The sequence below is a fragment of the Heptranchias perlo genome, chromosome 18 (genome assembly GCF_035084215.1).
Source record: "Heptranchias perlo isolate sHepPer1 chromosome 18, sHepPer1.hap1, whole genome shotgun sequence".
NCBI classification, from domain to species: Eukaryota; Metazoa; Chordata; class Chondrichthyes; order Hexanchiformes; family Hexanchidae; genus Heptranchias; species Heptranchias perlo.
Genome location: NC_090342.1, coordinates 6603805 through 6627841, shown reverse-complemented (window position 1 = coordinate 6627841; position 24037 = coordinate 6603805). Strand labels below are relative to the sequence as shown.

The window sequence follows — 24037 nt, the reverse complement described above, 5'->3', positions numbered from 1 at the left end:
GCCAACTCTGGTCGGAGATATTCCTTGAGGTTTCATCACATGACCCCCTGCCTCTAACCACCCGGCCCCCACACTCCCACCCTTGGTCCCCCAACATGTCCACCTTCACGATGCCCCACCTTTCCATGGCCGATTGGATAATTCTTGACTTGTCAGTCAAACAGCCTTCTTTCTCCTCTCCAATATTTTTATGACTAATAAACAGAAGTGTTCAAAGACAATGAAAGAAAACCACACAATTTTTTTGAATGCTCCAATTATTTTTCTCCCCGGTGTTGCTTGCAGCCGTGTCCTGAAGATTAATCTTCAATTCCTGGAGACTCCAGGCCAATCCTGGAGGGTTGGCAACCCTATTCCAGTGTACTGTTAGTGGGGCTCAGTTGGCAGCATTCATGCCTATGAGTCAGAAGAGTCTTGAGCACAAAATCTAGGTTGATATTCCAGTGCTTGTACCGAGGGAGTGCTGTATTGTCGGAGGTGCCATCTTTCGGATGAGATGTTTAGCCGAGGTCCCTTCTGGTCAGGTGGACGTGAAAGATCCCATGCCACTATTTCAAAGAAGGGGAGTTCTCCCCGGTGTCCCGGCCAATATTTATCCCTCAACTAACATCACTAAATAACAGATTATCTGGCCGTTATCACATTGCTGTTTGTGGGAGCCTGCTGTGTGCAAATTGGCTGCCACATTTCCTACATTACAACAGTGACTATACTTCAAAAGAATTTCATTGGCCGTTAAAGTGCTTTGGGACGCTGTGAAAGGTGCGATATAAATGCAAGTCTTTTTTTTTAGCATCAGGCTCATCCGCAGCCAAAAGCTGCCCACACATGAATCAAACGGGCGACAGATACAATGATGAATGTTGCCAGCACCGGCGTCTCAAATGAATAACGGCAGGAACATGCATATCATTGCACAGCTGCATTTCCTCTAGTAGAGAGGGGCGGGGGGTCATTTGATGTGGCCCATCCTGTGTGTCAGTAAGTGATCATAAAGCTACCAGCTGTTACCATGAATTTTACATGTGATACAAAATATATCAGCAAATGTGCGTTTGCTGATACGTGTGAGTGATTTGCTTAGTCAGGTTGTGATAGGGAGTGAAGAAGGGAAGGGAGGGGGGGGAACATTGAATGCAAAAAGAACAACTCCCTGTGGATGGAGACAAATCCTTGCAACTGATGGCTTGTGCGTTTATCGATTGGTCCGTCCTGTATCGATAGGTCGGCTTGATTGGGATCGATTGCTCCCGCCTGGAGTGGGGCCGCTGCGGCGCCTGCTTCCCACAATGCAACAGGAGGCGTGAAGATGGCGGACCATCATCTGGAGGAGTTCGACAAGGAGGCGGGCTGCGTCCCGGTGCTGCACCCCGAGGTGAGAGCGCGTCCGCCGGCTCCACCTCACCTCACCCCACCCCTCGGGCCCGGGCCGCTTTGCGAGGGAGCGAGGCCCTTCCCGCCTACACACACACACTCACACTCACTCACTCACTCAACCCCGGGGCCCCGACACCCCCCTCACCCCCAGCCTCAGGGCCTGATGGAGGGGGGCCGGCCGGGCGGGCTCCGGGGGTGGGCGGGTGAGGCCTTCTCATTCCCTGCAACCGGCTATAATAACAATCCCCCCCCCTCCTCCTCCTCCTCACACAGCCCCGCCTCCGGGGGGGGGGGGGGATGGAGCTTTGAACAAGGCCGCTGGGTGTTGTAGAGGGGGTCGGGCCTCGGGGTGTTCCCCCGGTTAGTGAGAGAGAGGGGGGGAAATCAGCCGCCCCCCCCCTCTATTGTAGTCACGGTAATAACGTTGAGACGCGCCTGTCGGGAGGAGAAAAGCCGCTGCTCGCCCCGCCTCTGTGGCTCCAGGGGAGCGGATCCATTCCCCGACCCCCGCCGGCGCGATCTGCTGCTGATTTGAATTAAAGTTTATGATTTGTATTCGGGGAGTGTGTGGGGAAAATGCCCACAACCTGCACACGCTGGGGCTCCATCCAGTTTCGGGAGAGCACTGGGCTGGGTTACTCTCTCTCATAGCAAAATATTACAAGGTCGCACTTCACCCGATCCATCTGATCAGTTGACACAGGAAGAGGAGGAGGACCTTCAGCCCCTCGAGCTTGTTAACGCCATTCACTTTTTGACCATGGCTGATGTGTACCTGAACTCCATTTACCCTCCTTACTTCGATATACCTTCGCCTAACAACACTCTCAGCAGTCTCAATTTTGACATTTTCAATTGACCCCCAGCCTCAGCAGCTTTTTGTGGGGGAGAGAGTTCCAGATTTCCACTCCCCTTTGTGTGTGGAAGTGCTTCTTGACATCACCCCTGAACGGCCTGGCTCTAATTTTAAGGTTATGCCTCCCTTGTTCTGGACTCTCCCACCAGAGGAAATAGTTTCTCTCTATCTACCCTATCAATTCTTTTCTGGCATGACATGGTACATGTAAGAGTATGGGCTCTTTCTGCTTATGCTCAATACTGCATAATTACAATACTCATAAATCCTGCTTTCTAATAAAATCGGTTAAAAGGATCCTAAAGCTGAGAGTTTAAAGCATTTTAATGTTTTCAGTTTTTGGCAGAATGCAGAATGGATGGAGGATGTACTGATGATACACAAGTGACTTTTTTTGATCCCCTTATGATTTTTTATTTTGGGAAGTTGAAAACAAATATTCTGTGCAGGCTGGTGCAATGTTATAACCCTTGCCAAAAGAAAATTTTAAATCAGTAACGGAACTGCCACTCAGTTCCATTCTGTACACTGTGAATCTTGTGCTAAGGTTGATATGAATTTCAAATGTTATTTAGGGAATATTATATCATAAACATTCAGAGTGGCGTGATGAAGTGGTCAATTTGATAAGCTTGTTGTGCAATGCCTCTAGGACAGTGTGAACTCGTATTTTGATTTAATGTTTTACTGTAGTAGGTTTTAGTCAATCTCATTTTGTGCTGCTATGATGTGATGGTGATGTAAGATACTTAACTTCTGATTAGCTATCTAATGCACAACATGCATAGAATTCCCAGTAGTCGTACTCCTTGATGGACCAGTCAGTCAGTGTGCAATGTGTGATACTGAGCTTTGCAGACCAGGCAAATCTTGGGTTTGCTCGTTGATTTATATAGGTTGACGTCATTGTTTGCTGGCTAGGAAGAAAAAAAAATCAGCCAGGATTCCCATTCTTGAATGCTTTCCATCCTTGGCTGTTGGACACTTGTTTGTGCTGGTTGAGGATGCGGTTGGACTTGGTTCTGGTGCTGATTTCTCGGAGTGACTGTCAACTGCTTAGGGTTGGATGTGAACTTGACTGAGTGCCAGAGGTCAGCAGATAAGCATGGAGTTGACCCCATGTGTCAGTGCCTTTAAGGAGAAGAGATTTTATTTCACTAGCACTTTTTTATTAGTTGTAATTATGTCCTAATTGTTAAAAACAGGAAACAGCGAAAATGGATCGATCCATCAGCGCCTGAAAGAGAGTCAAGCTAGTGATTTGGTCAATACCTTTCATCAGAACTCTCCAGCCCAATTTTTTATCTTAGTTTTTTAAAATTGAATTCAGCAAAGCTTTAGGGGACGATACAGGTTTTGTTACTTGCAGATATATATGTGTCCTGGACGTTTTGATAGCCCTGAGTCATATGTTTATTTAAAAGGGGTGAATATTTGTTGTTCAAAGTTCCAGTTCCATACACAAGCCTTATGTCACTCCCCTGGAATGATAAATGCCCCACAGCTGCATTGCCCACATGTTTGTTGTGAGCGGGGTGGGGGGTGGTGGTGGCGATCATGTACCGCAGGATCTGTGGGATGTGTCTTTTTGCCACAAGAAATGAGAACTGGGCGAGTATGTGAGCTCCAAGGGATCCTTTTCCTGTTTCTCTGGCCAATTCCTCTGCTAGTTCTGTTTCCTCCTCTCCTGAGGGGACTCACCTCTTGGTGGAGTATGGTTCCACAGACTCCAGTACCTCTTTCTCAGGTGGCCATTTTTCATGTTGGAGCTCAACTTTTGAGTGTTTAGTCGTGGAGGGCATCAGAGCTGACCCTTATCCTGTTGTCACTGGCGAAATTGTGCACACATTTACAACAATGAACACTGGAAGTTCTGCATCATCCTTCCCCCTGCTCCCACACACGAATATCAACAGGGGTTGCTGCATTGCTCTGAGTGGATATCCAAGACTATTTTTCCCAACTAAATGCAAGAGCTCGGAGGCCAATTCTGGCTTCCTGCTGGTTGCTCTGTCTGAATCCAGCTAACCCTCTCAGACGAGGGGGTTTGTATGGCTCGGTTAAAGTTGCCTGAGGCATGGGGAGCCCTCACTGTTTGAAACAGGGCAAGTTGGGATGGGATCTGTCGGGGGATGGTGATACCAATTGTTGGTCCTACTTCTCAAATCATCTTGCCCATCATCATTGTCAAGGAACTGCAGTGTACAGGCTACATGACAGCCTTTAGCACAAAAACTATCCAATTGAAGGAGAAAAAGAAATCAAAATTGTACACATCAGAAATATGAGATCAAGTTCGCCATCTTGGGCTGTAGGTCATGGTTATAAATTGGTTTAGCTTCTCCTATGGCAATGTCATGTGATTATGCCATTGAATGGCTGTCTTGCAAACGTTGTTATCCATAATCTCTCGATCAGAATGGAAAGTAACTGCTGAAATATTTTTTTAAGCATCGCCCCCAGCAAATAAAGCTTGCTAGCATGCTTGGGTTTTGTATTTCAATTGACAATACCACTTGACTTTTAGATCACATTGGATTTGAAAGCAGTAGTCATTAATTGTTTTCTTCATCATCTGCCAAAGAAAGGAGGAGACTTTGCTAGTGCACATGCCTCTCTGCAGGTTTCTGGAGCTGTTGTACAGGAAGACACGGATGGAAGCACACTACCCCACCATCTCAGGGCTTGTCATTCAGGTGGTCCTTTTTACAGCTATGGCCAGTTTCATCACCATCTGAGTACTGATTCCTGCTGGATAACCAAATGCTCAGGCGTTTAGTATATTTAAGATTGAGACTGATAGATTTTTGAACACCAAGGGAATCAGGGGATATGGGGATAGGGCAGGAAAGTGGAGTTGAGGTAGATGATCAGCCATGATATTGAATGGCAGAGCAGGCTCGAGGGGCCATATAGCCTACTCCTGCTCCTATTTCTTCTAAAAACTTCTGCCAAAACACTGCTTCTAAAAATTATTTTGAATGCTGCATCATGTCTTTGTAGTGGGTATTGTTGTCGTGTCCTTGCCAAAAATATGGTGATCAGAACATCCAGATAACTTTCCTTACCTTTGCATTCAATACGGAGGATCCCTCCACATTATTTGTGCGTGCCGACAAACAACCAATTACATTTTGATTGAGTGTTTTTTCTTCTTGCATCAGCCCAGTCATGTTTTGGCTGCTCGACTGTGAAGGGCATCACACTTAAGCCCAATGCTTGCCTGGCTTCAGGTTCACACATGCACATAGATGTCAACGGACAGTAATGAGGAGCAGGAACCCATCATTGATTCCCCCCCCTTGACTGCTTAGATGTGCTGTAGTCAATTGTAAATGCCCCAAATGCACAGCAGAGACCAAATATTGAACCTCAGACCTTCCTGTTCTGTGTGGGTTACTACCACATCACGTAGAGCAACTTGCGATTTCACCTGGAAACGAAACCTGATTTTATGTAAAACATCTTAACTTACCACATACAGAATGAATCTTTATTCATTTTTAATGTCACTAAAGTATGAGACCAGAAATGCATTGGAAAAGGGAAATTTTCAAGTTTGTCTTTTATCTCATGCTATAATGATTTGGACTGATTCACAATACTTCTGTCACTTAAAAATTTATCAGTTATATAATGCAACCAAGGCCCGTCTGCTGTCTCAGATGGACGTAATAGATCCCATGGCACTATTCGAAGAGCAGGCGAGTCCTCGTCAATATTTATCCCTCAACCAACAACTAAAATGTATTATCTGGTCATTATCACATTGCTGTTTGTGGGTCCTTGCTGTGTGCAAATTGGCTGCCGCGTCCCTTACATCACAACAGTGACTACACTTCAGAAGTAATTAATTGTCTGTAAAGTGCTTTGCGACGTCCTGAGGTCATGAAAGGTGCTGTATAAATGCAAGTTCGTTCTTTCTTTCACGAGAAATAATCCTGTGTTTCTTTGATTTTTTTTTCTTCAAATATTACTTGTTGGTAAAGCTTCTGGCAGAGAAAAATTGAACAGATTAAAGGAAAGCTCAGAGCCTTAGCTGTTAAGGCAGTGGCTGCTGAGATATCCAGACCAAGAAGGGCCCAGGTTCAGTCCCCACCCTGGGCTGAGTTAACTAATCCCAGCAAGCGCAGTGGTAGAAGAGCTACAGTTCATTCAGTACCCCGTTGTTAGTGATGGTAAAATTGATTGCAATTCAGTGTCCTTTACAGGAAGTACAAGAGTGGGACCAAGAATCATGGCTGCAGTGCACTCCCCCCCAGTGGTTTAGATGCTGGCATTCATCTCCAGGAGCTAGACTGTTGAAACTGAAATCTCCTCCTGCAGGTTCTTAGGATTCTCTGTGCATTCTCTCTTGGGCAATTCCCTTCCTAGAGGTCGTGGGTTCCTTGCCCAAAAGTGACCTAATGTGGCACAAATTGGTTTTAATTTAGTAATTCCATGGGCAGTCTCACAAAGAGAGGCCATACTGGTGCAGTAGGGTAGGTTTCTGAGATTGAGGATGAGGTTTGTTAGCATTGAGTTGAGGGAGCTTTTACTCTTCATTTAATTGTGCTGTATTTTAGCTGGGAGTGCTTCATGGTTACACAGGGTACCTGCCTGAAATAGGAAGTATTTCCATTCCCCAATCACATCCCTCACCTTGATGAGCACAGAAAATACTGCATTGCATCATTTGGTGGACCAAACCTGAATAAGCTGTAATGCTGATGAACAATAGAACATATGAAATAGGTGCAGCAGTTGGCCATACGGCCCTTCGAGCCTGCTCCGCCATTCAGTAAGATCATGGCTGATCTTCGACCTCAACTCCACTTTCCCGCCCGATCCCCATATCCCTTGGTTCCCTCACAGTCCAAAAATCTATCAGTCTCAGTCTTGAATATACTCAACCACTGAGCAGCCACAGCCCACTGGGGTAGAGAATTCCAAATATTATGGACTGATTTTGATTTCCTTATTTAATAGGCAGTAAACTTGATGCTGAGGCAAGTTAGATCACCATAGGTAGTAAAAATAGGTGAGAGTCATTTTGGCTGTGGATCCGTTGCTGTTATGTAGCTTCCTGCAGTTTGTTACTGAGCAGCAGAGGTCTGGGAGCAAGTGGCCTCAGCTGAGGAAAGGTATGACTTTTTGAGAGGAGGGGGAAAAAAAACGGGGATGGAGTGGGTGTTTTTTTTTTGGCTTTTCTTTCAGTCCCTCTCCACCCCTCCCTTCATTATGCAAGACTCCCGATAACTGTTGGTTTCTGTACAATGTGTTTTATTATTTTGTGCAGTAATAGAAGCTTGTCACACATGGAACAATCTGAACCGTATCCCATGCACTGAGACATAAATGTGCAGTGTTGAGATCCATTCTGTCACCAGTGCTGTGCTTACGCTCTGTTGCAAGGAATTGAAGTATTGAAGTGTGGTCATATGTTCCTGTTCCCATACCTAGCAGATTTTGGTAATATTTAATTCTCTTTGTCAAGGAGCTAAAAATTCATACTGACTCCTTCCCCTGCCTTGGTGATAGTAGTACTATTTGGGGCTGTCTCATTGCAATGACATAATGCCAGCTTTATTGCTTACAAAGTTCTCTAGGGAGAAGCAAGAGACTGTTCACATAGCATATATTATTTTTGCTGCATAACATTTTGATTCCAACTAAAACATTTTAAAATTGTTTTGGTTGTGCTGGATTAAGGGATGCAGATTAGAGAGCAATGGGATATTCTGTTTGTTCCACTGTTGCAAGAAGGATTTTCATAAATCATGAGCTAACGGCCTTCCTCACTGGTCACAAAGACTTGGTGTGTCACTGGCTTACAAATACCAAGGTCAAGGTGGTGTAAATGCACTCATGTACAGCCATTCAGAATTACAACTGGATACATTATAGTGCCTTTGATATAGTAAACCAGTTAAAAGCAAAAATGCTATATAAATGAAAGGTGTTGTGTTGTGAAGGGAGATGCAAGGTGTTGTGAAGGGAGATGCAAGGTGTTGTGAAGGGAGATGCCCCCCTTTCCCTGGCTCTGTACTTGCTTAAAAACTTCAACTCTTTTAACATCTTCCAGTTCTGACTAAAGGACTTCGACCTGAAACGTTAACTCTGTTTCTTTCTCCACAGATGCTGCCTCACTTGCCGAGCTTCTCCAGCATTTTCTGTTTTTATTTCAGATTCCCAACATCCGCAGTATTTTGCTTTTGATTCAGTATTTAATTCGCTGCCACTTCTCTTTCAGCAATGCCCCACCTTGAAATTCTGCTCTTCTCTCCGACAGGATTTCCGTTTGTCTCTTTTACCTTGTTCACCTTCATTGCTTTCTGTTTCTCTTCTCGTGTTTGATCAGGTTTCCTCTCAAACTTGCTTTCACAGCCCCATCTCTTTCCTCAGCTACTATCTCTGGTTCCGACTTATTCCACGTGGTTTCCAACTTAAATTCCACCCTTCATGTTTCGGATCTACCCTTGATTACAGATATCTCCATGATATTCAGCGTTCCTTGAACCTCTGCTCTCGCTGCTTCCTGAGATCCACGCTCAATGCCATGCGCCGCCTCATGCACACTCTCAATCTCTTTCTTCAGCAGCACCGACACACTCCATTTCAGAAGTGTCAAGAGATAAAGTTTTTAAGCAAGTACAGAGCCAGGGAAAGGGGGGCACCTCCCTTCACAACAACTTGCATCTCCCTTCACAACACCCTGCGCTTTTGCTATTAACTGGCTTACGATATCAAAGGCACTATAATGTTTCTAGTTGTACGGCCGTTCAGAAATTTCAGCAATTCCATTTCATCCTTCAATTATCACTCTTCCCTAAGGGCTCCTTTACAACAAGATTATTAGTTAATCTTGTTGTAAAGGAGCCCTTAGGGAAGAGTGACCATAATATGATAGAATTCTTCATTAAGTTTGAACGTGATGTAGTTCAATCCGAAACTAGGGTCTTAAATCTAATCAAAGGAAACTACGAAGGTATGAGGTGCAAATTGGCTGTGATTGATTGGGGAACTACATTGAAAGGTATGACGGTAGACAGGCAATGGCGAGCATCTAAAGAATTAATACATAATTTACAACAAATATCTATTCCTTTAAGGCACAAAAACCCAACTGGAAAAGTGGTCCAACCGAGGCTAACGAGAAATTAAAGATAGTATTAAATCAAAGAAAGAGGCATATAAAGTTGCCAGAAAAAAAGCAGTAAGCCTGAGGATTGGGAGCATTTTAGAATTCAGCGAAGGAGGACCAAGAAATTGATAAAGAAAGGGAAAATAGAATATGAGAGTAAACTAGCGAGAAACAGAAAATCAGACTGTAAAAGCTTCTATAGGTATGTAAAAAGGAAAAGACTGGCGAAGGCAAATGTGGGTCCCTTACAGACAGACGGGAGAATTTATACTGGGGAATAAGGAAATGGCAGAGAAATTAAACAAATACTTTGTGTCTGTCTTCACGGAAGAAGACACAAAAAAAACCTCCCAGAAATACTAGAGAACCAAGGGCCTGATGAGAATGAGGAACTGAAAGAAATTAGTATTAGTAAAAAAAAAGTAGTACAAGAGAAATTAATGGGATTGAAAGTCGATAAATCCCAAGGACCTGATGATCTATATCCCAGGCTTTTGAAAGAGGTGGCTATAGAGATAGTGGATGCATTGGTTGTCGTCTTCCAAAATTCTATAGATTCTGGAATGGTTCCTGCAGATTCAAGGGTAGCAAATGTAACCCCACTATTTAAGAAAGGAGGGAGAGAGAAAACAGACCTGTTAGCCTGACATCAATAGTAGGGAAAATCTATTATAAAGCATGACACTTAGAAAATAATAATAGGATTTGGCAGAGTCAACATGGATTTAGGAAAGGGAAAATATGTTTGACAATCATATTGGAGTTCTTTGAGGATGTAACTAGTGGAATAGATAAGGGGGAACCAGTGGATGTGGTGTATTTGGATTTTCAGAAGGCTTTCGATAAGGCCCCACGCAGGAGGTTGGTGAACAAAGTTCGAGCGCATGGAATTGGGGGTAATATACTGGCATGGATTGAGAATTGGTTAACAGAAGAAAACAGACAGTAGGAATAAACGGGTCTTTTTCAGGTTGGCAGACTGTGACTAGTGGGGTATCACAGGGCTCGGTGCTTGGGCCCCAGCTATGCACAATCTATATCAATGATTTGGATGAGGGGACCAAATGTAATGTTTCCAAGTTTGCTGATGACACAAAACTAGGTGGGAATGTGAGTTGTGAGGAGGATGCAAAGAGGCTCCAAGGGGATATAGTCAGGCTAAGTGAGTGGGCAAGAGCATGGCAGGTGGAACATAATGTGGAAAAATGTGAAGTTATCCACTTTGGTAGGAAAAACAGAAATGCAGAGTATTTTTTAAATGGTGAGAGATTGGGAAATGTTGCTGTTCAAAGGGACATGGGTGTCCTTGTACATGATTCACTGAAAGCTAACATGCAGGTGCAGCAAGCAATTAGGAAGGCAAATGTTATGTTGGCCTTTATTACAAGAGGATTTGAGTACAGGTGTAAAGATGTCTTACTGCAATTATATAGGGCCTCGGTGAGACCGCACCTGGAGTATTGTGTACAATTTTGGTCTCCTGACCTAAGAAAGGATATACTTACCATAGAGGGAGTGCACCAGACCTGGGATGACGGGATTGTCGTATGAGGAGAGATTGAGTAGACTAGGCCTGTATTCTCGAGAGTTCAGAAGAATGAGAGGTAATCTCATTGAAACATACAAAATTCTTACAGGGCTCGACAGGGTAGATGCAGGGAGGATGTTTTCCCTGGCTGGGGAATCTAGAACCAAGGGTCACAGTCTCAGAATAAGGGGTAGGCCATTTAGGACTGAGATAAGAAATTTCTTCACTGAGGGTGGTGTACCTTTGGAATTCTCTACCCCAGAGGGCTGTGGAGGCTCAGTCATTGAGTACAGAGATCGATAGATTTCTAGATATTGAAGACATCAAGAGATATGGGGTTAATGCAGGAAAATAGCGTTGAGGTAGAAGATCAGCCATGATCTTGTTGAATGGTGGAGCAGGCTCGAGGGGCCGTATGGCCTACTCCCGCTCCTATTTCTTATGTTCCCTGGCTCTGTACTTGCTTAAAAACTTTAACTCTCTTAACATCTTCCAGTTCTGATGCAAGGTCTTCGACCTGACACTTCAACTCTTTCTTTCTCCACAGATGCTGTCTGACTTGCTGAGTTTCTCCAGCATTTTCTGTGTTTATTTCAGATTCCCAGCATCTGCAGTATTTTGCTTTTGACGAGGGAGGGGCTGTGTTGGGGCAGTCTAGAAGGTTGTAAAGTGCCTGATTGAAAGATGAGGTGCTGTTGCTCGAGCTCCATCGGAACAGTGTAAGAGGCCAAGGACAGAGAGGTCAGAGTGGGATGGGGAATTAAAATGGCAAGTGACCGGCAGGTCAGGGTCACGCTTGCGGACCGAGCGGAGGTGTTCAGCAAAACGATCACCCAAACTGCGTTTGGTCTCCCGAATGTAGAGGAGACCGCATCGTTAGCAGCGAATACGGTAGACTAAATTGAAAGAAGTACAAGTAAGTTGCTGTTGCACCTGGAAGGATGCCACCTTCCACACCAGTGCTTCTGATATGTCTTCCTTTTTCCTCAACTGAGGATTCTCCTGCACTGTAGTTGACAGGGCCCTCGACCATGTCGGTCCTATTTCCCTTATTTCTGCCCTCACCATTCCCCTCCCTCCTAGAAACATGATCGGGTCCTCCTTGTCCTCACCTTCCACCCCACCAGCCTCCACATTCAATGTATCGTCCTCCGCCATTTCCGCCACCTCCAGCGCGATCCCACCATCAAACACATCTTCCCCTCCCCTCCCCTTATTCCAAAGGGGCCTCTCCATCCGTGACACCCTGGCCCACTTTTCCATCACCCCCAACGCTCGCTCTCCTGCCCACAGCACCTTCCCATGCAAGCGCAGGAGATGCAACATCTGCCCTTTCACTTCCTCCCTTCCCACCGTCCAGGGCCCCAAACACTCCTTCCAGGTGAAACAGCGATTTACTTGTACTACTTTCAATTTAATATACTGTATTCGCTGCTCACGATGCGGTCTCCTCTACGTTGGGGAGACCAAACGCAGATTGGGTAATCACCTTGCTGAACATCTCCGCTCAGTCCGCAAGCGTGACCCTGACCTGCCGGTCGTTTGCCATTTTAACCGCCCGTTCCACTCCCACTCTGACCTCTCTGTCATTGGTCTTTTACATCGTTCCAGTGACCCTCAATGGAAGCTCGAGGAACAGCACCTTATCTTTCGATTAGGCACTTTACAATCTGCTGGACTCAACATTGATTTAAATAACTTCAGATCACAACCACTGCTTCTATTTTTTCGGACAGCAGGTGCTGCTAATGGTTCTGATGTTGCCATTTACAGCTCCTCTGGACCCATCTTTTATTTCTTTACTTGTCCCATTACCACCCTCCTTTCCTTGCACCATCATCCTTTTTGTCATTTAATCACTCCCGCCCTCCACCCTATCACAGACTTTCCCTTTTGTTTTTTCCTTCCTCACCCCCCTCCACCTTTCTGTGGCTCTGCACTTGTTTAAAAACTGTTTAATCTTCAACTTTTTCCAGCTCTGACGAAAGGTCTTTGACCTGAATCGTTAACTCTGGTTCTTTCTCTGCAGATGCTGCCTGACTTGCTGAGTATTTCCAGCATTTTCTGTTTTTATTTCAGATTTCCAGCATCTGCAGTATTTTGCTTTTGATATGCTTCAGTGGCGTGATAGGTGAATGGGATTTTATGTGTAATAGGATGTGGACAGTGGTGTTCTGGTCAATTTGGAGTTCAGGAGGCTAGCATACAGGACTTTACAAAATATAAAATCGCGCCTAAATTTCAGCTACTGTAACCTTGAGCAGTGTCATCAAATTCCAGAGAACATAACATTTGTGCTGTACTGTCTTATCTCTAGTTCTGAGATGTAATAACATCAAAATGAATTCTTCAAACCAGCAACCAGCTTGGGCCATTGGAAGAAATGTGTATTGGATTGCATGTTGAGACAATATATAAATACAATTCATCATCATAAAGTTTTGTTTAATGCTTGCATAAAGATTATTTTATAGAAAATGACAATTAGATCTTGACATTTTTTGACACAGTGCGATGCTGATTTCTGAACAGTTGAAATTTGGAAATTACGATTGACATCTAATTTGTTCATATCTCCTTGTCGAAGGACTGTGCTCGCACCATTGGCAGTGTTATTTATAGGCTCATTCCACACTGGTTTGGAGTATCTGTCGATAGGCATAGTAACACTCCCAGTACCAAAGCTCACTTAACTGGCAGAATGTGTTTTAGACATTTTGCTACTGCATCCATGAAAATACAGGTTTCTAAAGGCAGTGTGTTCACTGCATGCTTCTAACAAATAACACCACTTGATATCAAGCCTCTCTCTTTGTTTTGGACGTGTGATGCAGAAATGTCATATCCCGCTGGGAAACCAGCTTGCTTACTGACTGTTTGCGCATGGGATCTGTAATGCTCTCATGGAGACCTTGTTAGAAACCCCCTCCAATAAGGGGCTGAAATATAATTTGAAGCCTGAGGCGTGGCAGGTGAAATTCAATAGATACACACACACCTGTGCCTGTTGTTTTTTTTCATGTCCTTAGAAGAAGTTCATTAATATTTAAAATCTGCAGTGTAATCCACCCTCTCTCTTTCCTGGCCCCAAGAAAGAAAGGAAGACTTGCATTTACATCGTTTATGACCTCTGGACGTCCCAAAGTGCTTTACAACCACTGAAGTACTTTTGAAGTGTAGTCACTGTTGTAATGTAGAAAACGCAGCAGGCAATCTGCGCACAAGAAGGTCCCATAAACAGCAATGTGATAATGACCAGATAATCTGTTTTAGTGTTGGTTGAGGGATAAATATTGCCCAGGCCACTGGGGAGAACTCCCCAACTCTTCTTCGAAATAGTGCCGTGGGACCTTTTATGTCCACCTGAGAGGGCAGAAGAGGCCTCAGTTTAACGTCTCATCCGAAAGATAGCATCTCCAACAGTGCAGGACTCTCTCCTGGCCAGGAAGAATGCGCGGATGTAAGATTTTTAATAGATTCTCCCAAACACGTGACCACCACCACCTACATGGACAAGGCAGCAGGCAAATGGGAACACCACTACCTCCAAGTCACATACAATCCTGACTTGGACATATATTCGCCATACCCATCGTCACTGGGTCAAAATCCTGTAACTCACTACCGAACAGCGCTGTGGGAGCCCCTTCACCACACGGACTGCAGCGGTTCAAGAAAGTGGCCCACTACCACCTTCTGAAGGATACTAAGGATGGGCAATAAATCCTGGCCTTGCCAGCGATGCCCATATCCAAGAATGAATAAAAAATTATGGCTAAGGCAGGTTTTGAAGACACAAATTATTAAAATAAATTGAATTCTAGCCTAAATCAAGTCAATGTTTTAGGCTGCATGTGTTTCCTGTTGATGTTTTTTTGCGATACTTGCAAGCACAATGTTAAAATATTTCAGTTGAAAATTGGAAGATATTAAATGGACACCAGTGAGATATGACATAACCAACCATGAGGATAACTGGAAAATTTACAAGTAGATTGATATTGTGACCTTTGACAGTTTTTTATTTTTGTGTACATGTTGTGTTCAAATGGATGTTGGTGGGAGGTTGATTCAGAACAGTGTGTCAGGATCACAGCGAAATGCATGCTTTACTTTGAGCAGCTTTGCATCATATTGAGAAACTGGATGAAAAGACTGTGGCATTTACTTCGGTGTTTCATATTCTGTTTCAGTTTGATCTTGTAGTTCAAAATTAGTTTATTGCTTGCTCGCTATCTTTTGTGTTAACCTTTATCAAAGGAAAAATGAGCAGTGTCTAGACTTACTTGAGCACCTGCTTGGCCCTTTGCCCCATTATCTGACAAGGGCGCGATGTTTGAAGTTAAAAATACCTCGTTCCTCACAAAACTATCACTAAAGGAAGGGAAGGAACCATTCCAGTATCACCAATTATACAATGCAAAGTTGCAGTGGTATGTAGCAAAATTAGTTGAAGATATAAATGTCACAAGCCAAGATACCAGTAGTCTTATGGACATACGGTGTGGACGTGATTGGGCTTGAAGTCTTAAGGTTTTAATGTGTTGTATCAGTGGGGAAAATTCTGCTTTGTTAAACTGTTTCTCAAGGTCAGCAGTATCCAAACTTTTCTTGAGCGCAGTTTAGCGGCATATCATGAAACTTTATGGCTACATGTCACTTTGAAATTTACGTATATCTCAACCTATGGACACTAATAGATCTTGGTGTTCTGATTTAGGATTTATCCACAGATGAGGCAAAAGCAGTCTGCAAGCCTTCAGGCCTTAAATTTCAAACAGGTCAAATCAGCAAGTTAGAAACATCATGAACATTAAGTGGAGCTGAGTTAACGGGTCCATGAATTGCATTTCAAGTGTCAACCGTGGCTCAGTGGTAGCTCTCTCACCTTTGAGTCTGAAAGTTGTGAGTTCAAGTCTCACTTTAGGGATTTGAGCTCAGAATCTAGGCTGACACTCCAGTGCAATACCGAGATAGTGCTGCACTGTCAGAGGTGCCGTCTTTCGGATGAGACGTTAAACCAAGGCCCTCTCGGATGGGTGTAAAAGGTCCCATGGCACTATTTTGAAGAAAAGCAGGGACATTCTCCCCGATGTCCTGGGGCCAATATTTATCCTTCAACCAACATCACTAAAAAACAGATTATCTGGTCATTACCATACTACTGATTGCGGGACCTTGCTGTGCATAAATTGGCTGCCATGTTTCCTACATTACAACATTACTTCAAATGTACCTCATTGGCTGCAAAGTGCTTTGGGACATCCTGAGGTCATGAAAGGTGTTATATAAATGCAAGTTCTTTCTTGCTTTCTTTTCTTGCTTGCTTACCTTCTGGCTTTCTTGTTTTCTCTTTCTTGCTTCCTTTTTTGCTTACTTACTTTCTCTTTCTTGCTTTCTTTCTGTCGCTTTCATGCTTAGTTCTTGCTTTCTCTTCCTTTTTTCTTTCTTGCTTTCTTTCTTCCAGCCTCTTCAAAATATTTCTGCCTCTGGCTGTGTTAAAATGGCAAATGCTGTGCTATTGGAATGGCCTATTTCCCTTAGCAGAGAGGTCAATAACCAGGGGGCATAGATTTAAAGTAATTGGCAAAAGGATTAGAGGAGAGTTGAGGAGAAATGTTTTCACCCAGAGGGTGATGGGGATCTGGTACACGCTGCCTGAAAGAATGGTCAAGGCAGAAAACCTCATTGCATTTAAAAAGTACTTGGATATGCATTTGAAGTTCCATAACCTACAAGGCTACGGACCAAGAGCTGGAAAGTGGGATTAGGCTGGATAGCTCTTTTTCGGCTGGCACAGACATGATGGGCCGTTTGGCCTCCTTCTGTGCGGTAAATTTCTATGATTCTATTCAGAAGGGATTGGTTTGTAGAAGTGGCTGTGTCTAGCAGTGTGAGGGCATTGAAGTGATGTACATAGTCTGAGAGGAAGAAGGCTGAGTTACACTGCTCAGTGGCATCTTCATGCCAGGTCCTTTCACATCATCAGTGGTCACTGCTCAAAGGAGGAAATAAATATATATGTACATACTAGCAGACCTCCTCCCATAGCATTGGTTAAAATCAGTCAGAGAATACACTGTTTTATAACAGCTGTGTGTTGTGATGGGGAAGTATTAATGAAAATAACTGACATTTATAGGAATTGCACTCTATGCACAAGACTTTTAATACATAGAATCATACAGCACAGAGAGAGGCTATTCGGCACATCATGCCTGTGAGAGCCCACCAATTAGTCCCACTCCTTTGCTCTTTCCCTATAGTCCTGCAAATTTTTCCCCTTCAAGTATTTATCCAATTCCTTTTTGAAAGTTACTATGGAATCGCATTATACATATTTTTTGACGCTGATGGAATGGAATAAAATATGGTGCAGTTGATGCTGATTCTGTGTAACATCACTGCACTTCAAAATATCTTTTCAAATATTTGAGTGTCATGATCAGGTGCTATATAAATGGAAGTCTCTTTTCTTTCCTGCTCTTTTTTCCTCTCTACTCAATTCTTTTTCTTTCTCTCTCTCTCTCTCATTTTTCTTTTCACTTGCACGCTCTCTCTCTTCCACATGCTTGCTTTGCTGTGACTCTCTCTCTCTCACACTTGTGGACTGTACCCCCACAAGAACTCAATGCTTTTCAAGAGAGTAGGAGAAATTTAGCAGGAGGAGGAAGAACAGGTGTTGCCTTTAGTCTCTTTTTAAAAACTCCTCCCAGCAATGATCTTTGTGCTGGTATGAATATTTAGCTCATTAGCTCAACATAATTGAACTTTTGACTGCTGCATTGAAAAGGACAGTGTGTGTTTATTCCTTCAGTTTTGTACAGCTGAATATATTGCACTTACAGCCTGTTTGTAATACTGAAGCGGCGAAGGCAATATCTCCTCCCAGATGATAGGTTTGAAAAGCTGCCTTTCTGTTTTCTGGTGCGTTTGTTGAGTCACATAGCTAAAAATTAATACTTACTCTGTGACTCACTGATGAAGCAAGTCTAGTCAGGGCTGAGGCAGTATGGTATCTGTAAGCAGACGAGTTTAGAATTGAATGGTGTTTTGGAGGGGAAGCGAAAGACTACTTATTACGATTATGTGGAAGCTTTCCTCTTAATTCCTTTACATTTTCCTCCATTTGAATTAGATTGGCTGTAGTGTAGTTCTGGCACGTCCAGATTTCAGAGCTTGAGCAGCAGCTGGCTTCACTGCAGTACATCCGCGAGGCTGTGAGCACGTTTCAGGAGGTGGTCACCCCACAGCTTTAAGAGAGTTTTTTAAAATTTGTTCATGGGATGTGGGCGTCACTGGCAAGGCCGGCATTTATTGCCCATCCCTAATTGCCCTTGAGAAGGTGGTGGTGAGCCGACTTCTTGAACCGCTGCAGTCCGTGCGGTGACTGTTCTCCCACAGTGCTGTTAGGAAGGGAGTGCCAGGATTTTGACCCAGTGACGATGAAGGAACGACGATATATTTCCAAGTCGGGATGGTGTGTGACTTGGAGGGGAACGTGCGGGTGGTGTTGTTCCCATGTGCCTGCTGCCCTTGTCTTTCTAGATGGTGGAGGCTGCGGGTTTGGGAGGTGCTGTCGAAGAAGCCTTGGTGAGTTGCTGCAGTGCATCCTGTGGATGGTACACACTGCAGCCACTGTGCGCCGGTGGTGAAGGGAGTGAATGTTTAGGGTGGTGGATGGGGTGCCAATCAAGCGGGCTGCTTTGTCCTGGATGGCGTTGAGCTTCTTGAGTGTTGTTGGAGCTGCACTCATCCAGGTAAGTGGAGAGTATTCCATCACACTCCTGACTTGTGCCTTGTAGATGGTGGAAAGGCTTTGGGGAGTCAGGAGGTGAGTCACTCACCGCAGAATACCCAGCCTCTGACCTGTTCTTGTAGTCACAGTATTTATATGGCTGGTCCATTTAAGTTTCTGGTCAATGGTGACCCCCAGGATGTTGATGGTGGGGGATTCGGCGATGGTAATGCCATTGAATGTCAAGGGGAGGTGGTTAGACTCTTTCTTGTTGGAGATGGTCATTGCCTGGCACTTGTCATTATCTGAGGGGTTGCGAATGGAACTGAACACTGTGCAATCATCTGCGAACATCCCCATTTCTGACCATATGATGGAGGGATAGTCATTGATGAAGCAGCTGAAGATGGTTGAGCCATAGAGTCATAGAGTTATACAGCACGGATAGAGGCCCTTCGGCCCATCGTGTCCGCGCCGGCCATCAGCCCTGTCTTCTCTAATCCCATATTCCAGCATTTGGTCCGTAGCCTTGTATGCTATGGCATTTCAAGTGCTCATCCAAATGCTTCTTAAATGTTGTGAGGGTTCCTGCCTCTATAACCCTTTCAGACAGTGAGTTCCAGACTCCAACCACCCTCTGGGTGAAAAAGTTCTTTCTCAAATCCCTTCTAAACCTCCCGCCTTTTACCTTGAATCTATGTCCCCTTGTTATAGAACCCTCAACGAAGGGAAAAAGCTCCTTAGTATCCATCCTATCTGTGCCCCTCATAATTTTGTACACCTCAATCATGTCCCCCCTCAGCCTCCTCTGCTCCAAGGAAAACAAACCCAATCTTCCCAGTCTCTCTTCATAGCTGAAGCGCTCCAGCCCTGGTAACATCCTGGTGAATCTCCTCTGCACCCTCTCCAAAGCGATCACATCCTTCCTGTAGTGTGGCGACCAGAACTGCACACAGTACTCCAGCTGTGGCCTAACCAGTGTTTTATACAGCTCCATCATAACCTCCTTGCTCTTATATTCGCCTGAGGAAGGAGAAAATCTCCGAAAGCTTGTGAATTTAAAATAAAATTGCTGGACTATAACTTGGTGTTGTAAAATTGTTTACACTTATATTCTATGCCTCGGCTAATAAAGGTAAGTATCCCATATGCCTTCTTTACCACCTTATCTACCTGTTCCGCCGCCTTCAGGGATCTGTGAACTTGCACACCAAGATCCCTCTGACCCTCTGTCTTGCCTAGGGTCCTCCCATTCATTGTGTATTCCCTTGCCTTGTTAGTCCCTCCAAAGTGCATCACCTCGCACTTTTCACTTTCCTCGGACACTGCCCTGAGGAATTCCTGCAGCAATGACCTGGGGCTGAGATGATTGGCCTCCAACAACCACTACCATCTTCCTTTGTGCTAGGTATGACTCCAGCCACTGGAAAGATTTCCCCCTGATTCCCATTGACTTCAATTTTACTAGGGCTCCTTGGTGCCACACTCGGTCAAATGCTGCCTTGATGTCAAGGGCAGTCGCAGTCACCTCACCTCTGGAATTCAGCTCTTTTGTCCATGTTTGGACCAAGGCTGTAATGAGGTCTGGAATCGAGTGGTCCTGGTGGAACCCAAACTGAGCATCGGTGAGTAGGTTATTGGTGAGTAAGTGCCGCTTGATAGCACAGTCGACGACACCTTCCATTGCTTTGCTGATGATTGAGAGTAGACTGATGGGGCGGTAATTGGTTGGATTGGATTTGTCCTGCTTTGTGGACAGGACATACCTGGGCAATTTTCCACATTGTCGGGTAGATGCCAGTGTTGTAGCTGTACTGGAACAGTTTGGCTAGAGGTGCGGCTAGTTCTGGAGCACAAGTCTTCAGCACTACAGCCGGGATGTTGTCAGGGCTCATAGCCTTTGCTGTATCCAGTGCACTCAGCCGTTTCTTGATATAACATGGAGTGAATCGAATTGGCTGAAGATTGGCTTCTGTGATGGTGGGGATATCGGGAGGAGGCCGAGATGGATCATCCACTCTGCACTTCTGGCTGAAGATGGTTGCAAACGCTTCAGCCTTGCCTTTTGCACTCACGTGCTGGACTCTGCCATCATTGAGGATGGGGATGTTTACAGAGCCTCCTCTTCCCATTAATTGTTTAATTGTCCACCACCATTCACGATTGGATGTGGCAGGACTGCAGAGCTTTGATCTGATCCATTGGTTGTGGAATCGCTTTAGTTCTGTCTACTAGAGTGCAGGCAGAGAGGGACTGGGTGACCGCCAGACGGACAAGGAAGACCAGGCAGGTAATGCAGGAGTCCCCTGAGTGCATCTCGCTCTTTAATCAGTATTCAGTTCTGAATACTGGTGAAGAAGAGGGTTCCTCTGCGGAGTGCATGAGCACCATGGGTGGCTCAGCTGTACGGGGGGGGAGGAGAAAGGTTAGGAAAGTAGTAGTGATAGGGGATTCAATAGTTAGGGGAGCAGACAGACGTTTCTGCGGCCGCAGACGTGAGTCCAGGATGGTATGTTACCTCCCTGGTGCCAGGGTCAAGGATGTCACTGAGCGGCTGCAGAACATTCTGGAGGGGGGAAGGTGAACAGCCAGAGGGTCCTGGTCTATATCGGTACCAGTGACATAGGTAGAAAGAGGGATGAGGTCCTGCAGGAAGATTTTAAGGAGTTAGGAAAGAGTAAGAAGCAGGACCCCAAAGGTAGCAATCTCCGGATTACTCCCGGTGCCATGCGGTAGTGAGTACAGAAATAGGTTAGAGCAGATGAATGCCTGGCTGTAGAAATGGTGCAAGAGGGAGGACTTTAGATTCTTGGGGCATTGGGACTAGTTCTGGGGGAGGTGGAACCTGTACAAGCCGAACGGGTTGCACCTCAACAGGGCCAGGACCAATATCCTTGTGGGGAGGTTTGCTAGTGCTGTTGGGGAGGGTTTAAACTAGCTTGGCAGGGGGATGGGAACCTGAATGTAGATTCAGATGGGACAGAATCAGAATTGGAGATAGAAGGCAGAAAATTAATGAGTGACTTAGGAAGGCAGAGGAAACAAAGGTTAGAAAATAAACCGCAAGGGAGTTTGGCAGCGCTTAAAGGTATATACCTCAATGCAAGGAGTGTAGTGAATAAGGCAGATGAGCTGAGGGCACAGATAGACACGTAGAAGTGTGCTATCTTAGCTATTACAGAAACATGGCTTAAAGAGGGGCAGGAATGGCAGCTCAATGTTCCTGGTTACAGGGTACTCAGACAAGATAGAGAAGGGGATTAAAAAAGGGTGGGGGTGGCAATTCTGGTTAAAGGAACAATTACAGCTGTGAGGAGGGATGATATGTTCGAAGAATCATCAAATGAGGCCATATGGGTTGAGCTAAGGAACAAAGAAGGGGCAGTCACACTACTGGGAGTGTACTATAGACCCTCAAACAGTCAGAGGGAGATGGAAGAGCAAATATGTAGGCAAATTTCTGAGAAGTGCAAAATCAATAGGGCAGCAATGGGGGGATTTCAACTAGCCTGATATTAAATGGGACACAAACAGTGTGAAGAGTATAGAGGGCGCAAAATTCTTAAATTGCATTCAGGCGAACTTTGTTAGCTGATACCTAGCAAGCCAACAAGAGAGGACGCAGTTCTGGATTTAGTTTTAGGCAATGAGGCTGAGCAGGTGGAAGGAGTATCAGTGGGAGAGCATTTTGGTGGTAGTGATCATAATTCAGTTAGTTTTAGCATAGCTATGGAAAAGGACAAAGACAGAACAGGAGTTCAAGTTCTCAATTGGGGAAAGGCCAATTTCACTAAGTTAAGGAGCGATTTACCAAAAGTGGACTGGAAACAGCGACTTGAAGGTAAATCAGTGTCAGCAGTGGGAGGCATTCAAGGTGAAGATTCAAAGGGTGCAGAGTAAACATATTCCCACAAAGAAAAAGGTTGGGGCTGCCAAATCTAGAGCCCCCTGGATATCAAGGAGCATACAGGGTAAGATAAGACAGAAAAGGAAACCTTAAGTCAGACACCAAGAACTCAGTACTGCAGAAAGCCTCGGAGTATAAAAAGTGCAGGGGTGAAATTACTGGAGAATTTTAGCTATGAGGAAAGAGTGGATAGGCTGCTGATGGTCTCTTTGGAACAGAGGAGGCTGAGGGGTGACTTAATTGAGGTGTACAAAATTATGAGGGGCCTAGATAGAGTGGATCGGAAGGACCTAATTCCCTTTGCAGAGAGGTCAAAAACCAGGGGACATAAATTTAAAGTGATTGGTAGAAGGATTAGAGGGGAGCTGAGGAAAAATGTTTTTAGCCAGAGGGTGGTGGGAGTCTGGAACTCAGTGCCTGAAAGGGTGGTAGAGGCAGAAAACCCTCAACTCATTTAAAAAGTACCTGGATGTGCACCTGAAGTACCGTGACCTACAAGGCTCCGGACCAAGTGATGGAAAGTGGAATTAAGCTGGGTGGCTCATTTTTGGCTGGTGCGGACATGATGGGCCGAATGGCCTCCTTCTGGGCCATAAATTTTCTATGATTCTTTGAATCTAAACCTGTAAGCTGTCGGTTTTCAAATTGGGGCCCACACACCGAGTTCCTTGAGAGTATCTGGGGGTGGGATCCCAAGATAATTAGATTTTTGTCCACCTGCTGCTAAATTTTTCTATTTGTTAACTTCCGAGAACATCAACTCTGTTGCTGTATATTAAGAAAATAGCTATCTGCAATGGTAGCTCTTTTTATCTTTGGGTAGCCATCACTCTCTTTGAAAAATTAGGATGGGTCTCCCCTAGACTGTGCCAGTGTTGGCATGGGGGTCCTCAGGAGTGTCAGTGTTGGCATGGGGGTCCTCAGGAGTGTCAGTGTTGGCATGGGGGTCCTCAGGAGTGTCAGTGTTGGCATGGGGGACCTCAGGAGTGTCAGTGTTGGCATGGGGGTCCTCAGGAGTGTCAGTGTTGGCATGGGGGTCCTCAGGAGTGTCAGTGTTGGCATGGGGGTCCTCAGGAGTGTCAGTGTTGACATGGGGGTCCTCAGGAGTGTCAGTGTTGGCATGGGGGTCCTCAGGAGTGTCAGTGTTGGCATGGGGGTCCTCGGGTATGTATCAGTGTTGGAAGGGAGGGTGTCCACAGGAGTGTGTCAGTGTTGGAAGGGGGACATCGGGGGAGTGTCAATGTTGGTGGGGGCTACTTGAGAGTGTCAGCATTGGAAGGGGGACCTCAGGAGGTGTCAGTGTTGGAAGGGGGACCTCAGGAGTGTATCAATGTTGACAGAGAGCTCACTGCACAGACAAGTTTGAAAACCAGTGCTGTGGACAAATGCCGCTCCCCCGACAAAAATGATCAGGCAATAAGATCTGCATGTAACCTCTTAGTTTTGAATTCTGATCCAGTCACGTCTTTTGTTGTTTTGGTAATATTGAACGTCTGAATGTGATGTTA

The 24037-nt window shown here is 45.0% G+C and overlaps 1 protein-coding gene across 2 annotated transcripts in view; it reads left to right on the top strand.

Moving 5' to 3' along the window:
- Nucleotides 1-1276: 1276 nt before the first annotated feature.
- The window catches only part of zdhhc17 (zinc finger DHHC-type palmitoyltransferase 17), a 94102-nt gene continuing 71341 nt past the window's right edge, over nucleotides 1277-24037 (top strand). For both annotated transcript variants that reach the window (XM_067999286.1, XM_067999285.1), the window contains exon 1: nucleotides 1277-1375. In XM_067999286.1, the coding sequence (XP_067855387.1) occupies nucleotides 1310-1375 (66 nt within the window). In that variant the 5' untranslated portion in view covers nucleotides 1277-1309. The remainder of the gene's footprint in view (nucleotides 1376-24037) is intronic.